The 24,539-nt window shown below is 43.5% G+C and overlaps 2 protein-coding genes across 3 annotated transcripts; both read left to right on the top strand.

The window, feature by feature from the left end:
• Positions 1-511: 511 nt before the first annotated feature.
• On the top strand, positions 512-20,132 carry prr16 (proline rich 16). Its single transcript, XM_083784025.1, has 3 exons — positions 512-1,277; positions 5,552-6,609; positions 18,297-20,132. The coding sequence occupies exons 1-2, from the start codon at positions 1,143-1,145 to the stop codon at positions 6,407-6,409; spliced, it is 993 nt and encodes a 330-aa protein (XP_083640151.1). The 5' UTR covers positions 512-1,142; the 3' UTR covers positions 6,410-6,609; positions 18,297-20,132.
• Positions 20,133-20,833: 701 nt separating this feature from the next.
• On the top strand, positions 20,834-23,865 carry LOC310871930 (sesquipedalian-1-like). 2 transcript variants are annotated; one of them, XM_083783567.1, is made up of 3 exons: positions 20,834-20,936; positions 21,494-21,614; positions 22,053-23,863. In XM_083783567.1, the coding sequence occupies exon 3, from the start codon at positions 22,090-22,092 to the stop codon at positions 22,936-22,938; it is 849 nt and encodes a 282-aa protein (XP_083639693.1). In that variant the 5' UTR covers positions 20,834-20,936; positions 21,494-21,614; positions 22,053-22,089; the 3' UTR covers positions 22,939-23,863. The 2 variants fall into 2 exon arrangements, with proteins under 2 accessions (XP_083639693.1, XP_083639694.1); XM_083783568.1 differs by lacking the exon at positions 21,494-21,614 and having other exon boundaries at positions 20,868-20,936; positions 22,053-23,865.
• The last annotated feature ends 674 nt before the right edge of the window (positions 23,866-24,539 follow it).

The following is a 24,539-nucleotide window of genomic DNA, read 5'->3' as shown; positions in this document are numbered from 1 at the left end:
AAATGACAACTGAGCCTTTTTCTCCATAGAGCCAGAGCGTGACAGCAAGTCTACATCCATGCAGCAAGCGAGAGAGAGAGAGGGGGGGGGGGGGGGGGGCGAGAGGTAGGAGAGAGAGGAGGGGGGGTGCGAGAGAGAGAGAGAGAGGGAGGGGGGGGGGGGGGGCGAGGAGAGAGAGAGAGAGAGAGAGAGAGAGAGAGAGGAGAGGGGGAGAGAAGAGAGAGAGAGGGGGGGGGGGGGCGAGAGAGAGAGAGAGAGAGGGGAGGGGGGCAGAGAGAGAGAGAGAGAGAGAGAGAGAGAGAGAGGGAGAGGGGGCGAGAGAGAGAGAGAGAGAGAGAGAGAGAGAGAGAGAGAGGGGGGGGGGGGGGCGAGAGAGAGAGAGAGAGAGAGAGAGAGAGAGAGAGAGAGAGAGAGGGGGGCGAGAGAGAGAGAGAGAGAGAGCGCGCAGTCCGCCCGCCCCGACATCAGCAGACACTCCAACGAGGCTGCGATGGAGGAGGCGGGATGAAATTGACGGGTTATTTTCTGGGGGAAGAAAGTGTCCCTGGACTCTGTGGAGTCGATTTGACTGCTTTCGGGGTCTGCCCTTGCAAGCCCACAGGTCTTTAACATTTTGTGAATGGGATTATTTTACCATTTAAGATGTCTGGAAAGATGTACCAGAATTCCAGTAACGACCGACAGAAAAACGGTTTGGATGTCCGTCCGTGTGTGCTTTCTCCTTTCTATTCAACTTTGTGTTCATGATATTTTTTTTCCCTCATCATAATTGTATTTCCATCTGCGTAATAATGGTGAATTTGGAGCTCTTTCGACGTGTATTTCTGCCACGTCCGGCTTTGCTGTTGAACAGGAACGTGAAAGGTAACGGCAGGAGGAGAAACACCGCTTCGCCGACAGTACAATGTAACAATTTTCTAAGATTATTTTTGATTCGGTCTATTGCGCAGGCGTAGTGGTCGGGAAACAGCTGTCACCGCGCTCCGCTACATTGTAGCGTGATGTAGCCTGGCTGGCGAAGAGAGGAGGAAAGTGAACAGAACAGGAGAGTCAAAATGCACTGGCAAAGTGGCACCGCTGTGGGAGCCGAAGGATTTGATTGAGATCCTTGACGAAACAGAATCTGTGCCAGAAACTGAAGAATGTCAGGGAAACCAAATGCAGAAGCCGAAGGGGTAGTCTCCAAAGTGAAAGTGAAGAAGGAGATCAAGACAATCGTGGAAAATTTGGAAACCATTCTTGGAGACCTTAAGGATGTGGCCAAGGAACTCAAAGAGGTAAATAAACAGGTGCCACTTTAGTCTATCTTTAAAGGGTGTTTTTATGTGGGGGATATTGTGTTGTTGTGCATAAAGGCCATGCTGGTTATTTTTCTAAACCACATTTTGTCTGTAGGCGAGATGGACGGCTGTCATCCGCCCGCTGGGGGCCTGGGGCCTGAAATGACAACCACACACACACACACGAATGTAACAATGTTCACGTGCGTGAGCGTGCGCACTGACGCACACACAACACGGCAACCTCCCTACTCCTCTAACTGTCACTCATGCATGTGTCATGCATTATCACCGAATATGAAAGAATGCAGGGCAGGCTTTTAATTAAATTAAGAAAAAAAATGTCACAATTAATAGTTAATGGAGTTGGTTCACCCAGGACATGCGCTTTGCATTGCATTTCATCATCTTAATGCTCACTGCTGAGTATAGTGCCTGTATAGTCCCCTATACACACAATGAAGCAGTATCTATAGCTCCATCCACACTGCATCTCTTTCAATCTCCTTTCTTTTTCTCATGCTTTCTCTGTCTCTGTCTGTTTCTGCATCTTGCTCTCATTTTCTCTCTCTCTCTCTCTCTCTCCAGACACCTTGTTAAAATATCAAGGCACTCCAATTGCTGTCAGGCGGCTCATATGATTTTCCAGTTTCATCCATGTGCACTTCACTTGTGCAGCCCTTGCTTTAGACCTCCGTTTTCTTCCTTTGGTGTCAATCACAGACAGTCCCTGGCGTTCACTCCCTGTCACCAGAGCACTATGAGCTTCAACCTAACCTGATTTTATGTTTACGTTTTCTCCACCAGCCAAGCACAGAGCATCCGCCTTGGCTTGCTGTGCCGAACCTCTCACCCTAACATGAAAGTCTGTCATCCTATATTGCCCACAGCAGTCTGCATGTGATTCCTATACATTATGGATGGGATGGGTACACAGCATCTGTCTGCTTCACGCCTAATTTATACTTTGTCAGTCATGTGTCAACTACAAAACATGACGTGATGTGTTACTTGAAAAAATAAAAACAATCAGTGTCCGCGACCCTGTCACGCAACAACGTATGTATTATGCTTCACTCAACTGTCTGTGTTTTACTAAACTGTGTGCCCTCTTTGTCTCTTCTATTGTATTACAACAGCTCACAACAAGCAACTGGGCATTTCATTTTTATACATATATATATTTTGTTTCATGTGATGTGGCTTTTCTTTTGTCCCTCCCCCCCCCCCACACACACACACACACACACACACTACATACCTTGGGGCAGTATTAGAATCAAAGCCATGCAGTGTTGGAATATAATCCATTTGAAATACACTTATCTGGTACCTCAGACAGGGATGGATTGGAGCCTGGTTCTGAGGGCAGCCCCATCACAGATGCTGGGCACACCCACAGTCAGTCTGCCCACTCTACTACAGCATGGGCACACACTGGGACACTGCCATATTAATCCATTCTGTGTGTGTGTGTGTGTGTGTGTGTGTGTGTGTGTGTGTGTGTGTGTGTGTGTGTGTGTGTGTGTGTGTGTGTGACTGTGTGTGTGTGTGTGTGTGTGTGTGTGTGTGTGTGTGTGTGTGTGTGTGTAGGCTATACGTAAATCATCCTTTTAAAGACCGCATGGAGATTTTTGATCCAATAACACACCCCAGTGACAAATTTTGCTCTCTCTATCTCATTGTTATTCCAGTCTTAACCACTGAGGTGGTCCCTTATTCATTTTAATTATTCTATAATTCTAATTAATGAACTACATTCTAACCACTGTACAAGGTACATTTAACCAACACACAACTTGTCATTATGAAAATAAATAAATGCTCATTCAAAACACCATTCACTATGTGCATTACTGTAAATTACACAGTGTAAAGTACCTTATCTTTCCCTCCCAGGCAAAATAATCCTGATTTCCTGAGACTGGATTATTTTTGCCCTCAATGCGCGCACGCATGGAGGGCAGAGTGTGTGTGTGTGTGTGTGGGGGGGGGGGGGGGGGGGGGGGGATCCCTGAGGCTAAATTCCCTACAAAAACATGTCAGTTCAATCCCTACACCTTCCAGCTATTTTCATTGCTATTTTCTTATTTTCCTAGTTATGTCTGCTCATAATGTGGACGAGATGTGATCACTTGTGGTAGAGAAGTGAATAGCCGAAGGCTACTTGCTTACGAACATTTCTTAGTGTCCTACTGTACTGTTATGTGTGTTGTGTTTGTAAAGCTCTCCTTGGGTGGCCTTCCAGACCGGTACAGGCTTATTGAATCAGATGTAATCAACCATGAATCATGTAGTGTAAGAGATGACATGTTTTCTTCCAATATGCTCAGTGCATGTATATGTATTGTGTTACGTATGTGCATGCATGGGTGTGTATGGCTGTGTGCCCTACACTCTCAGGGCTAAAGGGATAGTTCACAATTTTTTAACTTAAGTTGTATGAAATACTTGCCATTATTATAGTGGTTGCAACTGTGTTACTGTAATTTATTGCCTGAGTCCCGTGGTGAGAATTCTGCTCTGGTTTTGGTGAATATTAAGTAGTTCCGGTCATTTTGTGGGGGGCACTGGGGCCACACATTAAAAGTAAATTAATCCACAAAACTAGCATCATTTGTATTGTTGACCTATTTCTAAAATATTAGCACAACCTTCGTTCAACTTTGACCCCTCTATCACATGGAACAATTTTTTTGGGCGTAGTGATATGGACACAAAAAAACGTGTTATAAGGGGTAAAAAATGAACGAAAGTTGCACTAATATTTTAGAAATAGGTCAACAATACAATTGTGGATTAATTTACTTTTAATGCGTGGCCCCAGGTATTTCATACAGCTTAAGTAAAACTTATCCCTTTAAAGTAACACTGAGGATGTAGATTGTTGTACATACACACAAGCACATAGACTAATCCCATCACACACATACAGGCGCGCGCAGCCGCGCACAGCCGCACACACACACACACACACACACAAAAATGTATTGTTTTGCTGTATTACTCATCTCTACCTTATGGAGACTCCATCTGGACTTGATACCAATAAGGAATTGGATAATTTTCCGGTTGGTTGTCAATGTCATTTTATAAGTTTTGTCTTCTGACTTTTATTTCAGTAGGGTATTAACTTTTCTCTCACAGTCACACTGGTTGGATTCAGTAAATATGACCCTTGCTGTTGTTGCCTTTTAGTTGTTATTGAGGAGCGCTAGCCCCTCCTATGCACAGCTTTGTGTGTATGTCAGTTTGAGCATGGAATGAGTTTGTTACACTGAATGTGATGATCTGATTGGATGAGTAGTGAGTACGTATATTCGTATAATGTATGATGATAAGAGCCTTCACACAAGTGTGATTATTTCTTTTTCAAATAGCTTTTGCCCAACAGTAGTAGTTTTTGAGGGGCCCCTCGTATGCCCAGCTTTGTGTGTTTGTGTGTACCAAATAACGATGATTTGATTGGCTGAGCATGAATGTGATGTATGATGATTTATGACGATAAGAGCGCCCCTCACTTCACACAAGTGTGATTTTTTCTTTATTAAACCACTTTTGCCCAATGATAGACAGTAGCGGTCTATTTATTTTATAACTAGACCATCTCCCTTTCATGTCCCATACTGTTGCTCCTTTCATTGGCTTTGCAAGTTTGCATATTACATTCTTTGTTACTGGACTCGCAGGAACTCACGCTGGCTGCTAGGTAGTGTTATTTATCTTTGTTCTGATGGTGCAGTTTGATTGTGGGAGTTTATCACTTTAGTCAGACTGGCATACTCACGGCTGTTGTCATAAATCCTGGTGATATTTCCCCTCTCCCTGGTCACGTTGTCATAGTGATATCTCAATCAGTCTTTAACCTCATAAATCAATCTCTCGAATAAATGTCTGTCCTTTGAACATGTTAATACAGGTGAGTCACTAAAGGCTTAAGGAGAGAACAGGATCATTTGTTGCCTGGTTTAAATACTGAATCGTATGGCAGTGTCCAACACCGAAAGTTGCCGATTTACAAGCTCACAAGCATCTGCTATTTTTGGATCATATATTGTTCTCAGACATGTTCTCAGGCTGCCACAGAAATTCAATTTTTTTCCTCCTAAGTAATCATTGTCACATGCAATGCTGAGTTTGCCACTTGTTCAGGTTGTCTCATGGTGGGCTATTTCCTCCTCCTGCATACTTTCAGTGCGTTATGGGTAACAATGACTCATCCATCCTGTCCTCTTACCCGTCAGAGTGACACTTCCTCTTCCTGTCCCCAGGTTGTGCACGAGATTGATACCCTGACCTGCGACCTGCAACTGGAGGAAGACGGCCTGACAGACAGCTCCAAGACAGACACACTCAACTCCAGCTCTAGTTCTACCACCACCACCGCCTCCAGCTTCGAGATGAAGATGAAGATGTGCCCCGACGACTACATCTTCCGGCTGACGGCCGCACCCATTGTCCCCGTCCCTGTCAGCCTCCCAGCGGTGCTGACCGTGCTTAGGAAAGCTCACCCGCCCTTGCCGCCGCCCAGGCACACCCCTCTGAAGACCGATGAACACAATACAAAGAATCTGCCTCACCCCACGTTAGTGCTATCAGGGAATCTATCCAAGACCAATGGGGCCCTGTTGAGGAACGGTGTTTTCCCGGTCAAACCAAGCAGGGAGCTGTTCTGCATGTCCAGCGACGGCAGAGCCTCCGAGTCAGGTCTTGTGCCCTCGTTGCCCAGACCTATGCCGCTGCTCCGCCACAAAACAAACAAATGCCCCCAGGCGCCCGGCAGAGAGCCGCGCGAGAGAGAGAGAGTGCGTTTCAGTGAGAAGGTTCAGTATCATGGATACTGTCCGGACTGCGACCTCCAGTACGACGTGCACGACACAGATCTCCATTTGCAGGCCGAGCTGAGTGACCTGAGGCTCAGCCCCATGCACTGCTGCTCTTCCTCCAACTCCTCCTCGCCTCCTCACATGCTTTCTCATCAACTCCTGATGGAAAACGGCGGCCTCTCTGTCAGCCACAGTTTTCCGCCCCCGACGGTGAACATCCCTCCGCCGTGTGTGCCTCCTAATCCGCTGTCTGTCAAGCCTCAGAAAACCATCCTGCGCAAATCGACCACCACCACAGTTTGACGCTGAAACTTTACCCTATCCAATCTAAACATTCCTCAATTATTCATAGTGTTTTCTACATTTACAAGACCTTTTCCACTCTGGTCGAACAGCTAGGTGAAGAGAGGGGGAGGTTGGAACTAAGGGCTAGAGGAAGACGGGGAGAGAAATGCATCGCCGTGGGCACTGCGATGTGCAGGCAGAGGGAAGAGGAACAACCGGTGAGTGAATTTGAGTGCACGTGTGTGCGACTGCGTGCCTGCATGTGTGTGTGTGTGTGTGTGTGTGTGTGTGTGTGTGTGTGTGTGTGTGTGTGTGTGTGTGTGTGTGTGTGTGTGTCCGTGTGTGTGTGTGCATGAAAGCAAGCACATGTGTATTGTGTAATGTATATCTATCCATATTGGCCCAGGTGTACAGGACGGCTTAATGTAAGTTTGTTTATGGCCAACTACTCTGCAGAGTCTGCACTGCAATATCCTTTAGAGTAAGGGGGTGTAAGTTATGTATTTTGTTAAAATAAGTTGTATGTTCTATATTCTGATAGAAATCACTATAGAGTGTTTCTTTAGTAGTAACAAGGCCTCCCCATCTCTTTATCAGAAACAAACAATACATTTTGAGGTCGGGATTTGCATGCAAGCTGCCAGTAGGCCACATAGGTACCTCCACTATGTTGTTTTATTTTCACAAACTGTATGTTTTGTACTTTGTGAAATACTATAGACTCCACTTGGGGACCAAGTTGGGAATGCATTCCCCATCTGGTTAATACCTGTTGTCAGAGTACTCACTGTGCGTCAACGGTGCGAGCACGACTCTAACTCGTTTCAACATTAATGAACCTTCTTACCACCAGGCGCACATCTGGAAAAGTAACTTATACTACTTAACTACAACCAGTAAGACGCCTGAGGGCGAGAAGCGACCTTGCCCTTTAGTGTACCGGGTTTGATGAAGTCAGATCAACATATGGAATGTCAGAACAGGTCAGCTACGTGTATATGGAGATCTAAGGGTGGCAGCGGGGGCAGTGTCTTGAGGGTTTGATGAGGGCCCAGGTAGGGCCGGGACTTCATTTTCGGGCCTGTTGAGAACTCTAGTTTTCGCCGGCTGCCGGGCGCGGCTGCACAAATAACTTTGGGGCAAGATTTAAATGGACAGCTATCAGTCAAAAGGGAGACATCGAAGAGGTAGGATGTATGGGGAAGGTTCAACATATGGAATGGAGAACAGGTTCTGACATATATCCATACTAATATTGATGATCAGGGATCTCCATATATGGGCTTAATTCCGACAGCAGGTCTCATTTACTTTGATCCCTGATTTACTATCATCCCTGATGATGTCATAGTGATGTCATGAGACCTGGGCACAATATATGGGGGCTTTCATTCGTATATGGGGGCTTTCATTTTGAGTGATACACTGACAGACAAAAAACGCACAATTCCATAGTTAACTGCGACCTTCGGTCGCAATAAATATATATACCAGCATATACCAGCTGGTATATGCAGCACTCACGTAACTGTCCTTTATTTCAATTCAAATTCAACTCATAAGATTAACGCACCAGTTTATATATCTACAGATCTACAAGCTGCTACAAGTATCTATTTTCACTATTTTCTTTTTTTGAGCCATTTCCATAGGGGGCTGCAGCCACAGGATATGGTTATTTGCTGTTCCTTGACATGGACATGTTTGGGAACCCCTGGACTAGACTGTGTAGCTGATTACTCAGTGACTAGGGGCACTAGACAAATTAGGTCTGACCACATCCCTTCTTATCTTGTCTCTTCTTTCTGTCAGCTATAGGGGGTAAGAGGGTAAGGTAGAGGGAGGGAGGCGGAGGGTTGAAGTGTTAGATGGAATTATGGGCATTTTGTAGTCGAGCGCTACATCTGCTGATAAATTGAGCTTGAAGAATCCTGTGTTGCATTTTTTAAGTTTAAAAGCTCTGTGAGGGACTGAGCCCTTCTTTGTCTATTTGTCAAGTTACGATACCGAGACAATCAGTTGGAACCCATCCATAGAGTGAAACTGTGTGGGTGTTTTTTGTTTGCTATTGTGTGCGTGTGCAAATCAGTAGCTCAGACGTGTGGGGATGGGGCATGCCCTAGAGCGGAATGAGCAGAGAATAGTAGCACCTTCCTCCCAGTGATGCCCTTAATTAGAAAGATTAGACTTCAGGAGATAACGCTGCTCCCTCAGTCGCTCTTTGTGCCAACATTGGTTTTGACAAAGGTCTGAATTGTTGCTGCAAGCCTGCACATATTGCCATGGTAGAGTAGGACAGAGAGGCAGAGGGGAAGAAAGTGTGTGTGTGTGTGTGTGTGTGTGTGTGTGTGTGTGTGTGTGTGTGTGTGTGTGTGTGTGTGTGTGTGTGTGTGTGTGTGTGTGTGTGTGTGTGTGTGTGTGTGTGTGCGTGTGTGTGTGTGTGTGTGTGTGTGTGTGCGTGCGTGCGCGACGTGCGTCTGTGTGTGTCAGGGTTATGAAAGGGTTTGGGTTAAGGGTGTGAAACATAGCAGCATGACATAGTTGTGAATGTATTACTCAGCTCAAGAATCTCCTATATCTATGCGGAACTAAGATCAACCATGGCAAAATGTGTGCGTGCGTGCGTGCGTATCTGTGTGTGTGTGTGTGTTTGTTTGCAGCCAACCACCAGAGTCATTATTATGCTATCCATTAATCAATGAGGATACGTCCCAGGTGCATCCATTTATGTATGTATTTTGTTATAGTTCTTCTATTTATAGTGACTCATAGGAATAGACTAAGTGACAACCAGGAATAGTCTGGTGACCACCGGAGAGACGGGTGGCAGCCGGAAATTAGACGGCACCCGGGAGCAGTAGGCTATGGGTTAGCGCCCCAGCCTGTGTCTTCCGTGAGGAAGAAGCCGAACAAACCCACGGTGAGGCCTTTATGATGTTGCGAGACCCGAAACCCCGATGACCTTGGGATACATCACTGAGGATACGTCCCAGGTGCATCCATTTATGTATGTATTTTGTTATATTATATAATCCATGCAAGGCTTGAACACTGAACAGACATGATGGGGTATAATATAGAGCCCATGCAGCTTCACCCTCCACTACAAGTCAATTATCTATCTTCTTTCCATTTTGTAATATCTCTCCCAATATCTGTAACTCTTTCACACACATTAGCTGATTTATACTTTGGCAAAATGGTGTAGCCGATAGCACAAGCTCACAACACGTCACAAGTTACAACGCTTTGTGAGCTTGTAGAACGGCATAAATTAAGCAATACTCTAGTAACTTTATCCCTCTACTCTCTATCCATGCAAAGTGTTAATTAAACTCGTAGGTCACATTCCCATACTTCGGTAGACTCGATGCGAATGGGCGGAGAAGTTGGGGTTCTTGCATATTTAATTTGATGCGCATTAGGATTCGAATGAGCCTTCACACCTGCCAAACAAAGCACACTTTCGGACAATGCGCAGCAGGATTCGTTTTAATCGCAGTAAAGCTCTCTGGTGTGAATGTCACCTTAGAGTCAAAGAAAAACAGGATGAAATGTTATTTCGCCCTGATAAAGACCACTTGAGGTCAAACGACCGCATTGAGTGCCCGGATCCTCTGTTTTTCTCTCATGTTTGATCTCGTTTGATCCAGGAGCACCTCTGAAATTTTGAACCACTTGTTTCTCTTGTGAGCACCTGGTTGTATAGTTTTCTTTAATGAACAGTCTGCTCTCTCTACATTCACTCAAACACACACACACACACACACACAAAACGATTAGTGACACATAATTCCACGTGCGTGCGTGCGTGTGCACACAGACACACACGCGCACACACACACAGTATCTATAGCTAGATAGGTTGTACATCAATAAAGGCAGCTTGCAGAGAACTTTGCTGTTCGATCACCACTGCTGCTGTTCTCATGCAGCAATGGTCTGGACAATGTATGATTAAGTGAACACCATTAAAAGGTAACACAACCTGCCTGTATACAGCACTGTTCAGCATATATATATATAGGTTTTGTTGTTTCTCTACCTCCTGTCGGCAGTCTTATTACAGTGTTCTCTCCTTGTAGATTACCATAGTCACATTACACAGAACATATGACTCCCTGACCCTAACCCTGGATAAAGGATGTTTTGTGACGTCATGAGGCAGCCACAGTGGGCGTGAGTGTGAGCGGGGTCAGAGCAGAGGCGCTGTATGTGGTTGCTATAACAACGCATTCAAACCACTGCCACTTCCTGGGTCGACAGTGAATATGTATGTACGACGTATCCATCATCACGGCGCCGGGCCAATGGTGCATTTTAGTTTTAGTTTTTTCTTCAGCTTTAATACATTTCTACTGTACATCATATACATTGCAGGTTTTCAGCGAGCCCACACAGTTTCTGCAGGAACTGCTTTTTCTAGTTAACTACTGGGCCTATTTTCTAAATGTTTTGAGCAATAGCGAAAAAACACTTTTTCTGAACACAATTTGTAAGATTTTGAAGATGCATGGTGAGAATGTTCACCAACAATGACAAAATATGGACGTCGTTGTTAAAGTGGCAATGGAGAAAACTGAGCTCTATTGCTGTAGGCCTCGGGTTAGACTTGCAATGGCAGGGGTGCTGGTAGCTCAGCCAGTGGGTGCATGTTCCTTGTGAACCGTGACGACCCGAGTTTTAATCCGATCCCTGGTCTTGTCTCTCTCTCTCTGCCCTTGGCCCGTGGATCTTCACTGCCCCATTGTGACTCAGGAGTGACTCACCTACACTGACCTACTCCCTTTTACCCTGCCTTCCCCTCTCTCTCTCTCTCTCTCTCTGTCTTCTTGCAAGGATGAAGCTTCACTCCCACTCTGCAGCACTGCAGCTGTATGCATTGGTATTGTGCTATGTGAACATGTATTGCCATTTGCATGTGAGTGGGGGAGCTATTATTAAAGCATAACCAGTATACCGTGTACAGAGAGAGATCTGCATAGAATTTTGGATTTTCAATAATTAGAAAATGCCGTTGACCGTAAATGTTCATTTTCTTTTCCTACCATCCTGCAGTATTTTCATACATTTTCATACTAACCCTAGTATAACCCTGTGTACCCTGGGTCAATGAAAAACAAAATAAAAAATATAGCCCCAAGTGGCAAGAACAGAAAAAGAAGAAAATGACAATATAGCCACAAAGCAGTGATTTGCTATGTTCAAGCCAATTTGTTATTAGTTGAAAACCCCAAAGGGTCTTGACGTTTGCCAGTGTCCAACATTTTTATTGCGCCGGAAGAATCACATTTACTATGAAATCGGGCAATTCCCGTCATTGTATCACTCAAAATCCCCATATATGGCCCAGGCCGTGGCGTAACGGTCTGGGCACCTGACTGGTAATCCAGTCGCAGTGTGCCGCGGGTTCGACTCCCGAGCCCGACACGGCCTTTACTGCATGTCATCCCCCCATCTCTCTCCCGTTTCCTGTCAGCCTACTGTCTGTCCCTTCAAAAATCAATAAAAGGCGTAAGCCGCAAAAAAAAATCTTAAAAAAAAAAAAAAAAAAAAATCCCCATATATGGTATAATGGTACCCAGGTCTCGTGACATCACATATTCCATATGTTGATCCTTCCCCATCCATCCTCTTCGATGTCTCCCTTTTGACGGATACCTGTCCATTCAAACTCTAGTCGGGCCTGCCCCAAAGTTATTAGTGCAGCCGTGCCTGGCAGCTGGCGAAAACTAGAGTTCTCAACAGGCCCGAAAATTAAGGCCTGGCCCTCATGAAACCCTGTACACTCAAGAGAATGTCCCCGTTACCACCCTAAGATCTCCATATATGGAGCTGACCTGTTCTGACATTCTACATATGTTGATCTGACCTCATCGAACCCTGTACACTCAAGACATGCTACTTATATGGCCAGTACAGAATTAATTCCATGTTGATCTGACCCCCCATGCCAAAGCGCCAGCGCTCGCCCAGCAGTCTGCCGTCAACAAGGTGGATGCGTGCACGCAAAAGGGCGAGGTCGCTTCTCGCCCTTTAGGGAGAGGTCGCTTATCTCCCTAGGCTTCTTACTGGTATATAGTGGTGAGGTGATAGACCGATGAATCAGGGACGATTTCTGCCATTTTGAGTTTAGTAATGATTGGACTTTTTTATTATTATGTCCGATTTGTGTTATGCCTCACCTATTGTTTACATAGCGACCTCAAGTTAAAATGAACTTTTGGGGTATGTTTCTGGTACTTACGCAGTAGACATATCCCACAAGTTGTGGGGTGATTGGCCTAGCAATTTTTGACTTCTTTGAAGTTCATTGGAAAATATATTCAAAACCTAATAAGATATAAACAAGCTGTGTGGGAGTTTTGATAATCTGGGTCCAATAGTGTAATGCAATGTTTAGGAGTATATAAAACATTTCTTTTTTCAAAAAGTAAAAAACATTGAAGTGGAACATCTATCTAGGCACAAATGGATAGATTTGACTGGACCCACAGAATCCATGAAAATAAATTATGTTTTTGTCACACCCCTGTCTGAGGCTAGGGTTGTATGAACAAACAGTTGGCAAGGCACGCAGTTTGGCAGAAGTTTAACACGATTTATTAACCCAAGTGACAATACAAGTGACAACAACAAAAGAGACCAAACGTCTGCAAAATAGAAAAAAAAAGGTATATTCAAAACAAAGTACTGCATATCATATATAACACCATAAATCAAACCAATCATTTCCAAATAAGTCATTATCATATGATATAAGCATTCTAAGTATTTATAAATCCGGCCTTTTCAAATGTAAATTAAATAATTATAACCTATATATATATATATATACACAACATTATATATATATCATAATAAACATCACAATAATAGATCTATGTAAACCATGGCATCAAACAATAACATAATAACATCACCTCCTCAGCTCCAGCACCATGCAGCAGAGTGAGCAGACAGACTGACTGGGATATTCAGTCTCTGAGTTTTATACCCCCCATGATCCCCCCCCCCCCCCCCCCCCCTTTGTGGCCGTGAAGGGTACTGGGCCCGGGTGCGTTTGTAATTGACTAATACATTACTTAATTAATTAATAATCATTAATGTGTCAAATCGAAAAATGGGCTTCGTTACGCCCTCCATATGCATATGGTCAATGCCTGTGTGGGAGCGATTGGTGCAGGCAGTAAGGAGTTACGGCACTGTTTCTGACAGACACACACACACACAGACACACACACATTCGGTTAATTATAGTATGATATGCTATAAATGTAAAATTTGTTCTCAGCCCATTCAGTACAAAACCATATCTGTAGTTGGTGAGATTTCCAACCTATCTGCCAAGTTTGGGAACTGTAGCTGTTACGGTTTCTGGCAAAGATACTTTTAGTGGAGAAGAAAGAATAACAACAGATAATAATAGTAACAGATACAATAGGGCCACTTCCAGCATCTTTGCAACTTGGACCCCTAAAAAAGATCTCTCCTTGTCCTGTAACCCTATAATGAAGTTACAGCCAGTTCCTGGATGCAGAGGCTGTGCTTTTCCCCCTGTTCCAACAGTACTGACTTCATTTCTTCATCCTCCCACTGTATGTATCTGTCTGGCAGGGCTTTCTGGGTGCTAGCTGTGTGGGTGGAGAAACTACTTTAACAGCTTTCCTACTGCTTCCATAACTAGGGAGCTTGTAGATTCAGACACAAGGCTATTTCCATTTGAAATCCCAACTCAAAATCCTATTGAATGGTTAGTTTGCACCCGAGTTATTGCACATAGTCCATGTGAATTAATTTGACTGACATCGTCAAGTCCACTTATACTTCCAAAAGTGCATGTTGTAGTAATTAGCACTTTCTCCTATGGCTGCCTGACTATATAGTTTTTAGTATTATTGCCCGAGAGATGGTTGGCAGTCGGAATGTAGACGGCGTCCGGGTAAGCAGGGTGAGAGCAGGAGAGGACCTGGTGAGACATAGGAGGTGCCAGGAGTCAACCCACAGTGCCTAGTCCCTCCACGTATCAATAACATATCAAGGTAGTTGTGTCAGGAGTGAGACCCAGATTTGACCAGTGAATATGAATTTGTCTGTCTGTCAGATCGTTGATGGTTCACCAGGAAGAGACCTGTTTTGCATGCATCGTTTACTTTCATTTGTGTTCCCCTGATTTGACTGCATTTCACTGTCTGGAAATGAAAATGTAGAAAACGAGAAAGTATTAAGCAAAATGAAAGCCAAATAATTGGACCGTTATGGGCTGGAGGCATTACATCTGTAATGGAGACATCTGACCTGTAATGGAGATATGTGCAGGTCATTAGAATACAAAATTACTTACCTACATTGCAAATATCGGAACATCCTAAACCTACAGTAAATCTAGTACCCATTAGGCATGGATAATGGCTTGTCTCAGTGCTTCTTTGTGACTCAGACAAAGTCATAATGTTGATGTATGTGTGCGTGCGTGTATGCATGCCTGCGTGTGTGTGTGTATTATGGCGCATTTGCACTGTGCACGCACACGTGCATACGTACATGCAAGGCACCAAGCAGCACATCAGGAGCAATTTATTGCTCAAGGACACTTCGACACTAACTCTGAGGGAGCTCGGGTTCGAACTGGCAACCTTGCGGTTTCCATCCGGCCACTCTACCCCTGAGCCACCGTCGCCCCTAATTAATGCTGTGGTAAGGGTGACCGTCTCACACTCCTTTGACAATTGCAAAAATGTAGGGGGCTCAGCTGCACCTTGCTCATGGATGGAAACCTATATGCCAACAAAAGGATCGGCTTTAATATAGCTACTGTGACCCAGATGGGTCTTTGTACTCCCTGCACCATTCCAAAATGGACTAAGAAATATTGAAGAAATGCCAGCTATTTACTATGGGAGAGGCAAGAGGCCAGGCCATTTTCTTTTGCAAATGGAAAGGCTTTTTATTTCATGCAGAAACAAAGTGTGGCTTCAGTTCTACTAAGTATGATTGCTTGTTGTGTGTGTGCTTGTGTGCGTGCAATGGGGGGGGGGCATTTTTTACAAATGCCAGATGTAGTTAAGTTATGATACAGGATACGTGGTTAAATAAATACAAAAATGTGTTTTTATATTAAAACCCACATTACTTATGTAGATTGATTGATTGAAAGTTTTATTGAACACAATATTCAAAATAATATAAACACAATAAAGCCCAGAGCCTTGTTTTCCATTGTGGTCCACAGTGGTTAACAGTAATGTTTAAAACAGCAAGAGGTTTTACTCTCAGGCAAAAGGTGTAGGAGTTGGTTTCATCCACCTTTAAGAATGTTGAAGATGAGAACATAATCTTAACTATATATCATCATCATCATCATCATCATCATCATCATCATACTATAATTGAGCGAATGTCTGTCTGAATGTCTGTCTGTCAGAAACACCACCTTATCTCCTCATTGCCTGCACCAATCGCTCCCACTTTTCACACAGGCATTGACCATAATAATATGGAGGTCTTAACGAAGCCATTTTTCCAATAAGATTAATAATGAATTTATTAGTGAATAAAAACCCGTTTATTTGTCCGTGGTCTATCTCCGACCGAGCCACACTATTAGCACACATCTCTCCATGCCAAAAAAAATCTGCACGCTCCCACAATCCAGCTAGGCTACTTTTTACCGACGCAACTGTCATATTTACTGTACAGATATTGTTTTTACATCACCACACGATCCCACGGGCAAAGTTGCAATGATCTGCTCCACAGTACACCACCTCAGGCCCCTCCCCCTTTGCACAGACAGGCGATTGACGATTCAAACCACACACGGGATCACTTGATATAACTTTTAACCAAACGTGGGTGAAACAGCGTGCAGCCGCGCACGCAAAGAGTGCACGTGCGCACGCACATGGAGTGGACAGATTGATTGATATACAAAAACAACCCTTGCTTAGCACCTCGCTAAAAACGTGCGCAGGCTACTCTGAGGTAGGGCACCCACTGTCGTTATAATAGGAACCTTCTGCCCTTGCCTGGCTGGATTAGTGTGTGTGTGCGTGCGTGTGTGTGCAGACTACTTTCGCTGTGAGCGTGTGTGTAAACGACTTAAGCTGTGTGTGCGCACGTGCGTATGTGTGCGCGACCACTTTTTGCAATGCAATGTTTGAACGTCACTTCATATTATAACTTCAAACCAAACGCGGGTGACACGCCTGCTCACTGACGACGCGCGTCGCGCAGTTACAGATCTCATCTTTCCTGCACCTAATGTGAAACATTGAACAGCACGGCCACGATCACAACGGAATGATTATCTATCGGGTGGCTCTGTTGGATCAGAACATATCAATAAATTAAGCCACCACTCGACGGAAGGGAAACACACATCCCGTAAAATACAATGATAAAATACATACAGACAAATGCAATGACTAACGTTTGGCTGCCCTGTCGACACCACTTGAGTACTCAGGAACGAAACATTCCTAAATCACAAAAAACGTCTCATTCTTATCCTGATTAGATAAAGCACAAAAAACTGCAACTTGATTTGAAGCCCAAAAAGCCAACCTCCGACTTTAACACAGTAGATTATAATGCATCTATATGGGCAGCAGACGGTCAGCTGAGCGGTTATAGGGACCGTCTACAAAGTGCAACACCGAAAGTGAAAATATTCAATAGCTTTATTTCTATGCAGAATATTACCAACAAATATATATCACACATCAATGGTGTACTTATTATTGCACTACAGCATCTATTAGTGAATATGTTTTCCCATTGACTTGCATAGGAAAATCTACAACTATAACATTATGTCCTACAGTCCCCAACTTCCCAAGATCATCTGTAAATTATTCCCTGCCTATCAGTAATTTGATCTATTACATCGCATTACCCACACTAAATATAATTTGCTGTTCATATATTCAGAACGGGTAAGGACTAGTATAGTTAAAGGACCACTTCACCACTTTTCAACCTATCTTCATATAATAGGTCCTCTCTAATAATCATGATAAAATGGCACCATTTGTTTCTACTCAGTCTGTGTCTTATAGGAGGACTGTCAGTTCAGAAACCCGTCCACCAGTGACATCCGATGGCTTCGATTTTCGCATTGCAACTTTTCAGGAAAGCCTGCAGTTCTCTATTAGCTTGGATTTCCCATTGATGATGTCACTGGTGGACGAGTTTCTGAACTGCCCACAGCCACACTACAAATACTGATTTCCTAACACTTCAAATCTTTGTCTGTTCCATGATCATTGTCAGTCACTGAATCTAAATTGTTAATTTATTAATCAAGGGCATAATTCCATAATTGTAGTGTAGTGTATGCTATGTTATGTTTTTTGTTTTTTTCAAACATAGTTGTCAAGAGGTCAGTAGTCAGTAGAGGTCACTGTTTTGGAAGTATTGTGTACTTCTGTCTCCAGAGTCGTCCATACTGGAGGAAGCATTCCATACCACAGATTAAAAGTATCAACTGCTTAAGGATGCAATTTTACAGCTTGGATGCATGTGTAAACTGCTAGTGTTTATATTCAGAAGCCTAGGTAATTTCAACAGATTTCCAATGATTTATGGTCTGGATTATCGATTTAGGCATCGATGAAATACTATGTTCAAGAATACTTGTACGCGTGCGTGCATGCGTGCATCACGGTACGTGCGTCCGTGTGTGTTTGGCCAGTATTTCTAAATTTATAACGAAAGTATTACAGTTGCTGTCAAAGTCACCATCTTCCCCAGGTTGTTAGCTTTTTATCTGCATTGTGGCTGGGCACTTTATCCGTTCTGCTTAATTCTCTGCTGTTGAGACATATACTGCTCGTTCCGTTGGGTACTGTAACTGTGCTGTCAGAACACACACTAATCTGTTTCCTCATTCTCCCCCTTGCAGGGCTCACCGAGATGTGAGAGGATGGAATATTTGTTTTCGTAAACTGATCAACAAGGAGCCATAGCCGAGTCCGAGCACGTCCCCTCCTTGAGTCCCTATTCGCTGCCAGATAACAGGAGTCGTGACTTTCTAGCCCTGGCCAAATAATACAGGACAGTGATCAACGTGCTGGCACAACAGTGTTCTGCAGGGGAAGTGTGCCATCTGGTCAAATGTTAAAGCAAAATGGGGAGTGGGGTGGAAAGTGTATCCATGTAAGTTCACAGACTGATACATTTACAGTTGAAATTTAGATCAAATATATTGGCATTGTCATAAAAAATCAGATTGAAGATTCCCTAAGGGGACACTTTTCCTGGTATGTCAATGGAGAGTGAAGATTAAATGTAGTTCAAAGTTTATTTACTGTAGGGGATAAAGATGTCAACCGTGGTCTGAGTGTTGGTTAATATTTGCTATTGCACTGTGCATAGCATTTAATCACATAAAATTCAATAATTTCCCTTGGGCTATGGAATTTACCCGTTAAGTATTGGTTCACTGTTCACTATTCACTATTGGTGAATTGTGTGTCTGGAAAGACCAACCGCAACCGGTCTGCCTGTGAAGAAAACATTCTGTTGGACTATGCGGAGAGAAAGGAACATCATGTGCCACATAGCACTGACCACATTCATGATTGGCATCAGAAAAAAACAAATTATCTGGAAATAATGATGACACCATCGCTGATCTGTATTCAGAGATTATGTTCATTGTACATTGAAATCAACGTGATCACCTGGTGCCAAGCAAGCTATTTTTCCACGATGACATGCAGCAATACACTGTAGTATGGCATAGGTACGGCTTTAAAGGAACCTTTATTAAGAGAGAATAATTTGCATCAAATTTTGTTTGTATATAAATATACATGTACATGTGTAATATATATTTCAAGCATTTTCTACAGAGACTTTAACATTTAAAGAGATGATATTTTTTATATTGGGCTGGTTGACTGAGGGGTATTTTGAACATTGCTCATATTCTCTTGAGGTATACTGTTTGTATGTTTCTCAGTGCATAACAGGATAATGAACAAAACAGAAGACAAACTAATGCATCGTTATTGATGTTATTATAATTATGATGAGAGAGAAGGTGGGGAGGAGAGAAATTGCATAAACCAAATACCGAGTTGTGCTTTATCTGAGAGGAGGCATGAATGCACGACTGACTCTTCCACTTTGTCCCTCCATCACTGTGTTTTTCTATGCATTTGCTGTGGAAAGGCTGCCTGTTGTTGCCTCAGTTTCACAAGGCACTTCGCTCTCCATTATTTCGGGTGAACAACACTGTCAGATGAAGTATAATTACATTAGCCATGATCCGTTTCCTTGTTTTGTTACACATTGTCAATGGCTAATCAGACATGTACATTCCATTCATACTTACAAGGAGCGAAAGCAAAATATAAAGGAAACCTATATTTTACAGATGAGAAAACATCCAAATCCATACAGACACAGCTACCATCTTGGATCCAAATAGGAAAGCTAAACATTGGGCATGGGACATAAATATCTCTGAAAAGTAAATTAGAACAACAACAACAGTTGGTCTTGGTCAATCCACATAATCTTACAACACTTCAGCAGGGGGCATCGCACTACTCCACCTCTTTGTCCTCCCTTGAGTGGATCCACTCAAGGGAGGGGTGGGATGTCTCAAACAGCTGTCAATGGTGTTTTGTTATATTCACAAACTGGTGAGAAATAACTGGTGAGAAGTAAACACTTTGCACTTAATCTGGGTCTCTCTCTACTTTGTGGACCTTTCTTTCCCCACAGATGGTGTCAGATTATTGTTAATAAAATGAATGTCTATTTTGAAATGATTATTTTTTACAATGAATCACTTCTAATGTCAGCAGATTTTTAGGAATGGGGAGGTGGGTCAAACTCACAGATGAATGAAATGGTATTTACACAAGCCAATCTTTCACTAATAAAATATACAATCATGGACAACATTTAATTGAAGATAGATTAGAGATGATGCAGTGCAAAATGTGTTATCAGTGTGACAGTGTCTTTTTGTGTGTCTGTCTGTGCGTTTCTATGTACAGGGCGTCGCTGAAAATGAGCACTTGTGCTCAGCTACTACCCTGGGGAAATAAAGGAAAAACAAAACAAAAAAAGTGTCTCTGATAAATATAAATTGTAATTTGGGATATCCAAACAGACCTAAATTAAACATTACGTGTGAGAGAGAGGCTAGAATATATTACTAATTTTAATTAATCAAAATATATTTAACGATTGCATTCTATTCTATAAGAATGATAATGCCGAATATCAAACATTTAGAACGCTAGCTTTGTAACTTAAATCAACCCAGATGCAGTGACCTCCCTACAGTCTTTTAGCATAGTCAGTCAGGGTGCGAATGTTTTCCAAAACCATCGCCCGAATGAGGGCGGTAACCACTCAGCTATGATGGTGAACCGCCCACTTGAACGGATCGCAAAACCAAAACACGTTCCCATAGTAGGTCACGTGACATGGAAGTCTGGAGCAAGTCTGAAGAAGGAAGATCAGCGAAAACATCTGGCAGAAGAACAGCCGTCTTCACGTCTTGGTCGCAGGTTATAGCCAGGTATGTACGTACGTATGTATGGACTGATCAGAAACACATCATTTTGTGATACAATATAATAAACTCAAACCGTTTGCTAGCTCTTTGCTTTATCACTGAATGCACAGTGCTGACGCTGGGGGAAAAACAGAAACAATTTTGTTTCTGTATTACAGTGGCTACCGGGGGTAAGCTAATGCCAGTCTTGGTCTTTTGTTCACGGACCTTTGTTGTCACGTCTCAGTGCATCTTTTTAGAGACGTAGCCCGAAAAAACGGGAAGACTGTAATAGCAGGAAATTGCTGCTGATGTGTCAAAAGCGTGTGACCAACATACGCCACTTGAGACTGAATCATGGTTTGCATAAAAGATTAGGGTGGGAGCCGAGGGACAATCCCTGGGAAACGAAACAAGATGTTGGCGTCATATATTTACACAGGGCCTTCTCGAAGGCTTTGTACTGTGTAAATTGTAAACTAATAAAAACTCGTTTGCTCATTCTAATCTGTGCCGTTGTGCGGTTGCGGGTTAATCCAGTCAATGGAAATTGTGGCAATAACCCGCATTCTTCTTTCCAGTCCTCATGTTGGAGTAAAAGAGCTTAAAAAACATGGAAAACATGCAGAAATCTTTTGAGCTATAAATCACCAGTCGTGAGGACAGTGTGACTGTGGCATATCAACTGGATATGAGATAAACGTGAGTAGCCTACAACATAATCTGTGCAGTTTTTGCACAAGCACTTGATAGTTCTGCTGGAAAATACTGGTTTCTTAAGCATTACTTGAGCATTAGTTGTACTATATACAGAAGCACATCCCTCTTATATAATAGTCACAAGACATTGGTTATTCCATCTTAACCAGGAATTTGTTTCACAAGAAGTCTACTTGCATACAGTAATCAATCACCATGCCTTAAGGCTTACATGATGCTTTGCATTGTCCGTGTTTTTGCTATGAGTAGTTTGAATTAAACATTGAAGTTGTAGAATTTGCCTAGTCTTTTACTAGTATTTATTTATTTCTTTATTGGTGCTGTGCACGGAAGAGACAAGACAAATGTGATCGTACTGTACAACTTAAGTCCATTTACTATACACATTGTATGTCTGCTGTGCTTGTGTTTACTATATAGACCTGTCTACCACCCGAAGAAGAAAGGAAGAGGAGAAATGAAGCTGAACGAACGCAGCGTGGCACACTATGCCACCTGCGACTCCCCGCCAGACAAGACAGGGTTCCTGTTTAAAAAGGGCGAGCGCAACACAGCCTACCACCGGCGCTGGTTTGTGCTGAAGGGCAACATGCTCTTCTACTTTGAAGACCGTGAGAGCCGTGAGCCCATTGGAGTCATCGTCCTTGAAGGCTGCACCGTGGAGCTCTGCGAGTCCTCTGAAGAGTTTGCCTTTGCCGTCAAATTCGACTGTGCCAAAGCTCGGACCTACAAGATGTCTGCCGAGAACCAAGTGGGGATGGAGTCGTGGGTGAAGGCCTTATCCAGGGCCAGCTTTGACTACATGAGGCTGGTGGTGAAAGAGCTGGAGAAACAGCTGGAGGAGATCCAGGAGGCAGGTGTTTGTGGCATGGCAGTAGCAGGAGGCACACCGTGCAAGTCCAAATCCAACAGGAGAAACCAGGTGGTGCGCTCCCGGTCTGGAGCATCTTCTTCCTCTTCATCTTCTTCCTCTTCGTCATTGTCATCCGGTGCACCTCCTCAATATTCCCAGAAGAACCTCCAAGATGAGATGCAGAACAACGCTGGTTCTTCCAAGGAGAATGGAGTTGCGTGGAGTAAAGTGCCCGTCACGCTGGCCAATGGCTATAGCGAGGTGGCCTCATCCTCTGTGTCATGGGATGGAAGTGGGGTGAGGCCACCTCCGGTGCCCCCCAGGAGGAGAGGAGCATCTCTGGAGAGTCCCGTTTCCCCTGGCACAGGTTGCTTCTCCAAGCTCCATGACTGGTATGGTCGAGAGGTGGAGGAGCTGAGAGTGGAATGGTTACAGAACCAACCAGTAAACTAGACGGGTGGATTGCTTTTCTGCATAATAACATCATTCCTCTGAACACTCCATGCTGTTCTCTGAACCTGATACCGGAGAGCATTGTGTAAATTGTGGTTAAATTCCTTAAATTAAGAATTTCCGTGTTAACTTTTATTTTCTTGTGCCTACTGGGGAGCAACCAAGTATAAATCAGGCATTAATATGCTACTATCACATTAGTGGCGACAAAGCAACAGGCTTTGTGGCGAAAAATACATTTTCAATGAAAGCCAGCAACTACAAACTGGCTCCTGACACTTGTCGCTGCATGATGCGATACAAAAAGTTGAGCTGGCTTGAACTTTTTCCAGCGCTCCAGTGATGCAGTTAAGCACCATTCAATCTTATGTTTTCCACTCCTCTCTCTCCCCACAATTCCTGCACTGTTCTGTGAATGGAAGAAAAGCTCTCTTCTGGAATGGCACATTCTACCCTAGACCTAGAGGACTGTGGTGTTTAATGTCAGAGGGCATGTCCACAGAACCCTGAGTTGACTCGAGAGGCATTGAGGACAGTATGGGAGCTAAGAGTAACACTTGAAAATTTTAGCTCCTGTTAACCAGCAGTTAAATGATTTTATGTCACATAAATGTTAATGTTTGTCACTTATTTTATTTTTATATCATGGATTTAAAATCAATTTCCTTTGTGATATTCAATTTAACGAAAACGTTAAATGAAATCAATTGACTATATACAATCAAATTCAAATGTAATTTATCCATTTATCACGGTTTGCCTTTCAGCATCTTTAAAACTCAGACAATGTGTTTGAAGCATTTTGCTGCTCATGCACCTGTAAGAAAAAAAAGTGTTGCTTACAAATGCCATTGTTACCATAACCTGAAGGGACATCTGTGTGTTTCTAAGCAACTCATAATCTGGAGGGATGACTGCATGTTTCTAAGTGACATTGAGAGAGACACGTTGGGACAGGCCCATGGCTGTTTTGCTGTTAAACCACTGCTAGGTAATGATAACCACTGCTAAGTAATGATTGTATTATTATAAATGTAGGTTACTTTGATGCAATTTCAAAGGCTTATTAATACTCCTGTATCGGTGAGTACTCAAATGTAAGTCACTTCACTTGTGCACTGCGCAGATCATCTGGGTGGTGCAGGGGTAAAGTTCATACCCACCACCATGGAGACTGAGGTTTGATTCCTCTATGGCGCCGTCGACTTGCCTGGGCGCTCCAACAAACACAATTAGCCATGTTTGTTCGCACAACTTCGCGGGTGGGAAGACAGCAGGGGAGAGCGATATCTCTCACTGCACTAGTGATATGTTCAGCAAGGAGCGGAACAGGCAGGGATGCGTGTTCCTCCGCATGCATTATGCCCGCCTGGTGAAACTCTGAACAGAAGCAGCTGGTGATTCCATGTGTATCAGAGAAGACCCATGGATGCCCACACCCTCCCCAAGACTAACAAGTAGAGGGGGGGGGGGGGGGTGGAGGCGAAAGGGACTACGTGGGGTAAATTACTAAATTGGGGATAAGTGAAACAGAACAAAAACTTAATCACTCAATTCTTGTGTACCCACATTTTTTGGGGTACACTACACGATAGTTTAAT

The sequence above is a fragment of the Protomyctophum parallelum genome (genome assembly GCF_964188405.1).
Source record: "Protomyctophum parallelum genome assembly, chromosome: 15".
Classification (NCBI taxonomy): Eukaryota; Metazoa; Chordata; class Actinopteri; order Myctophiformes; family Myctophidae; genus Protomyctophum; species Protomyctophum parallelum.
The sequence above is the reverse complement of the archived record's forward strand: the minus strand, read 5'-3'. Positions and strand labels throughout refer to the sequence as shown.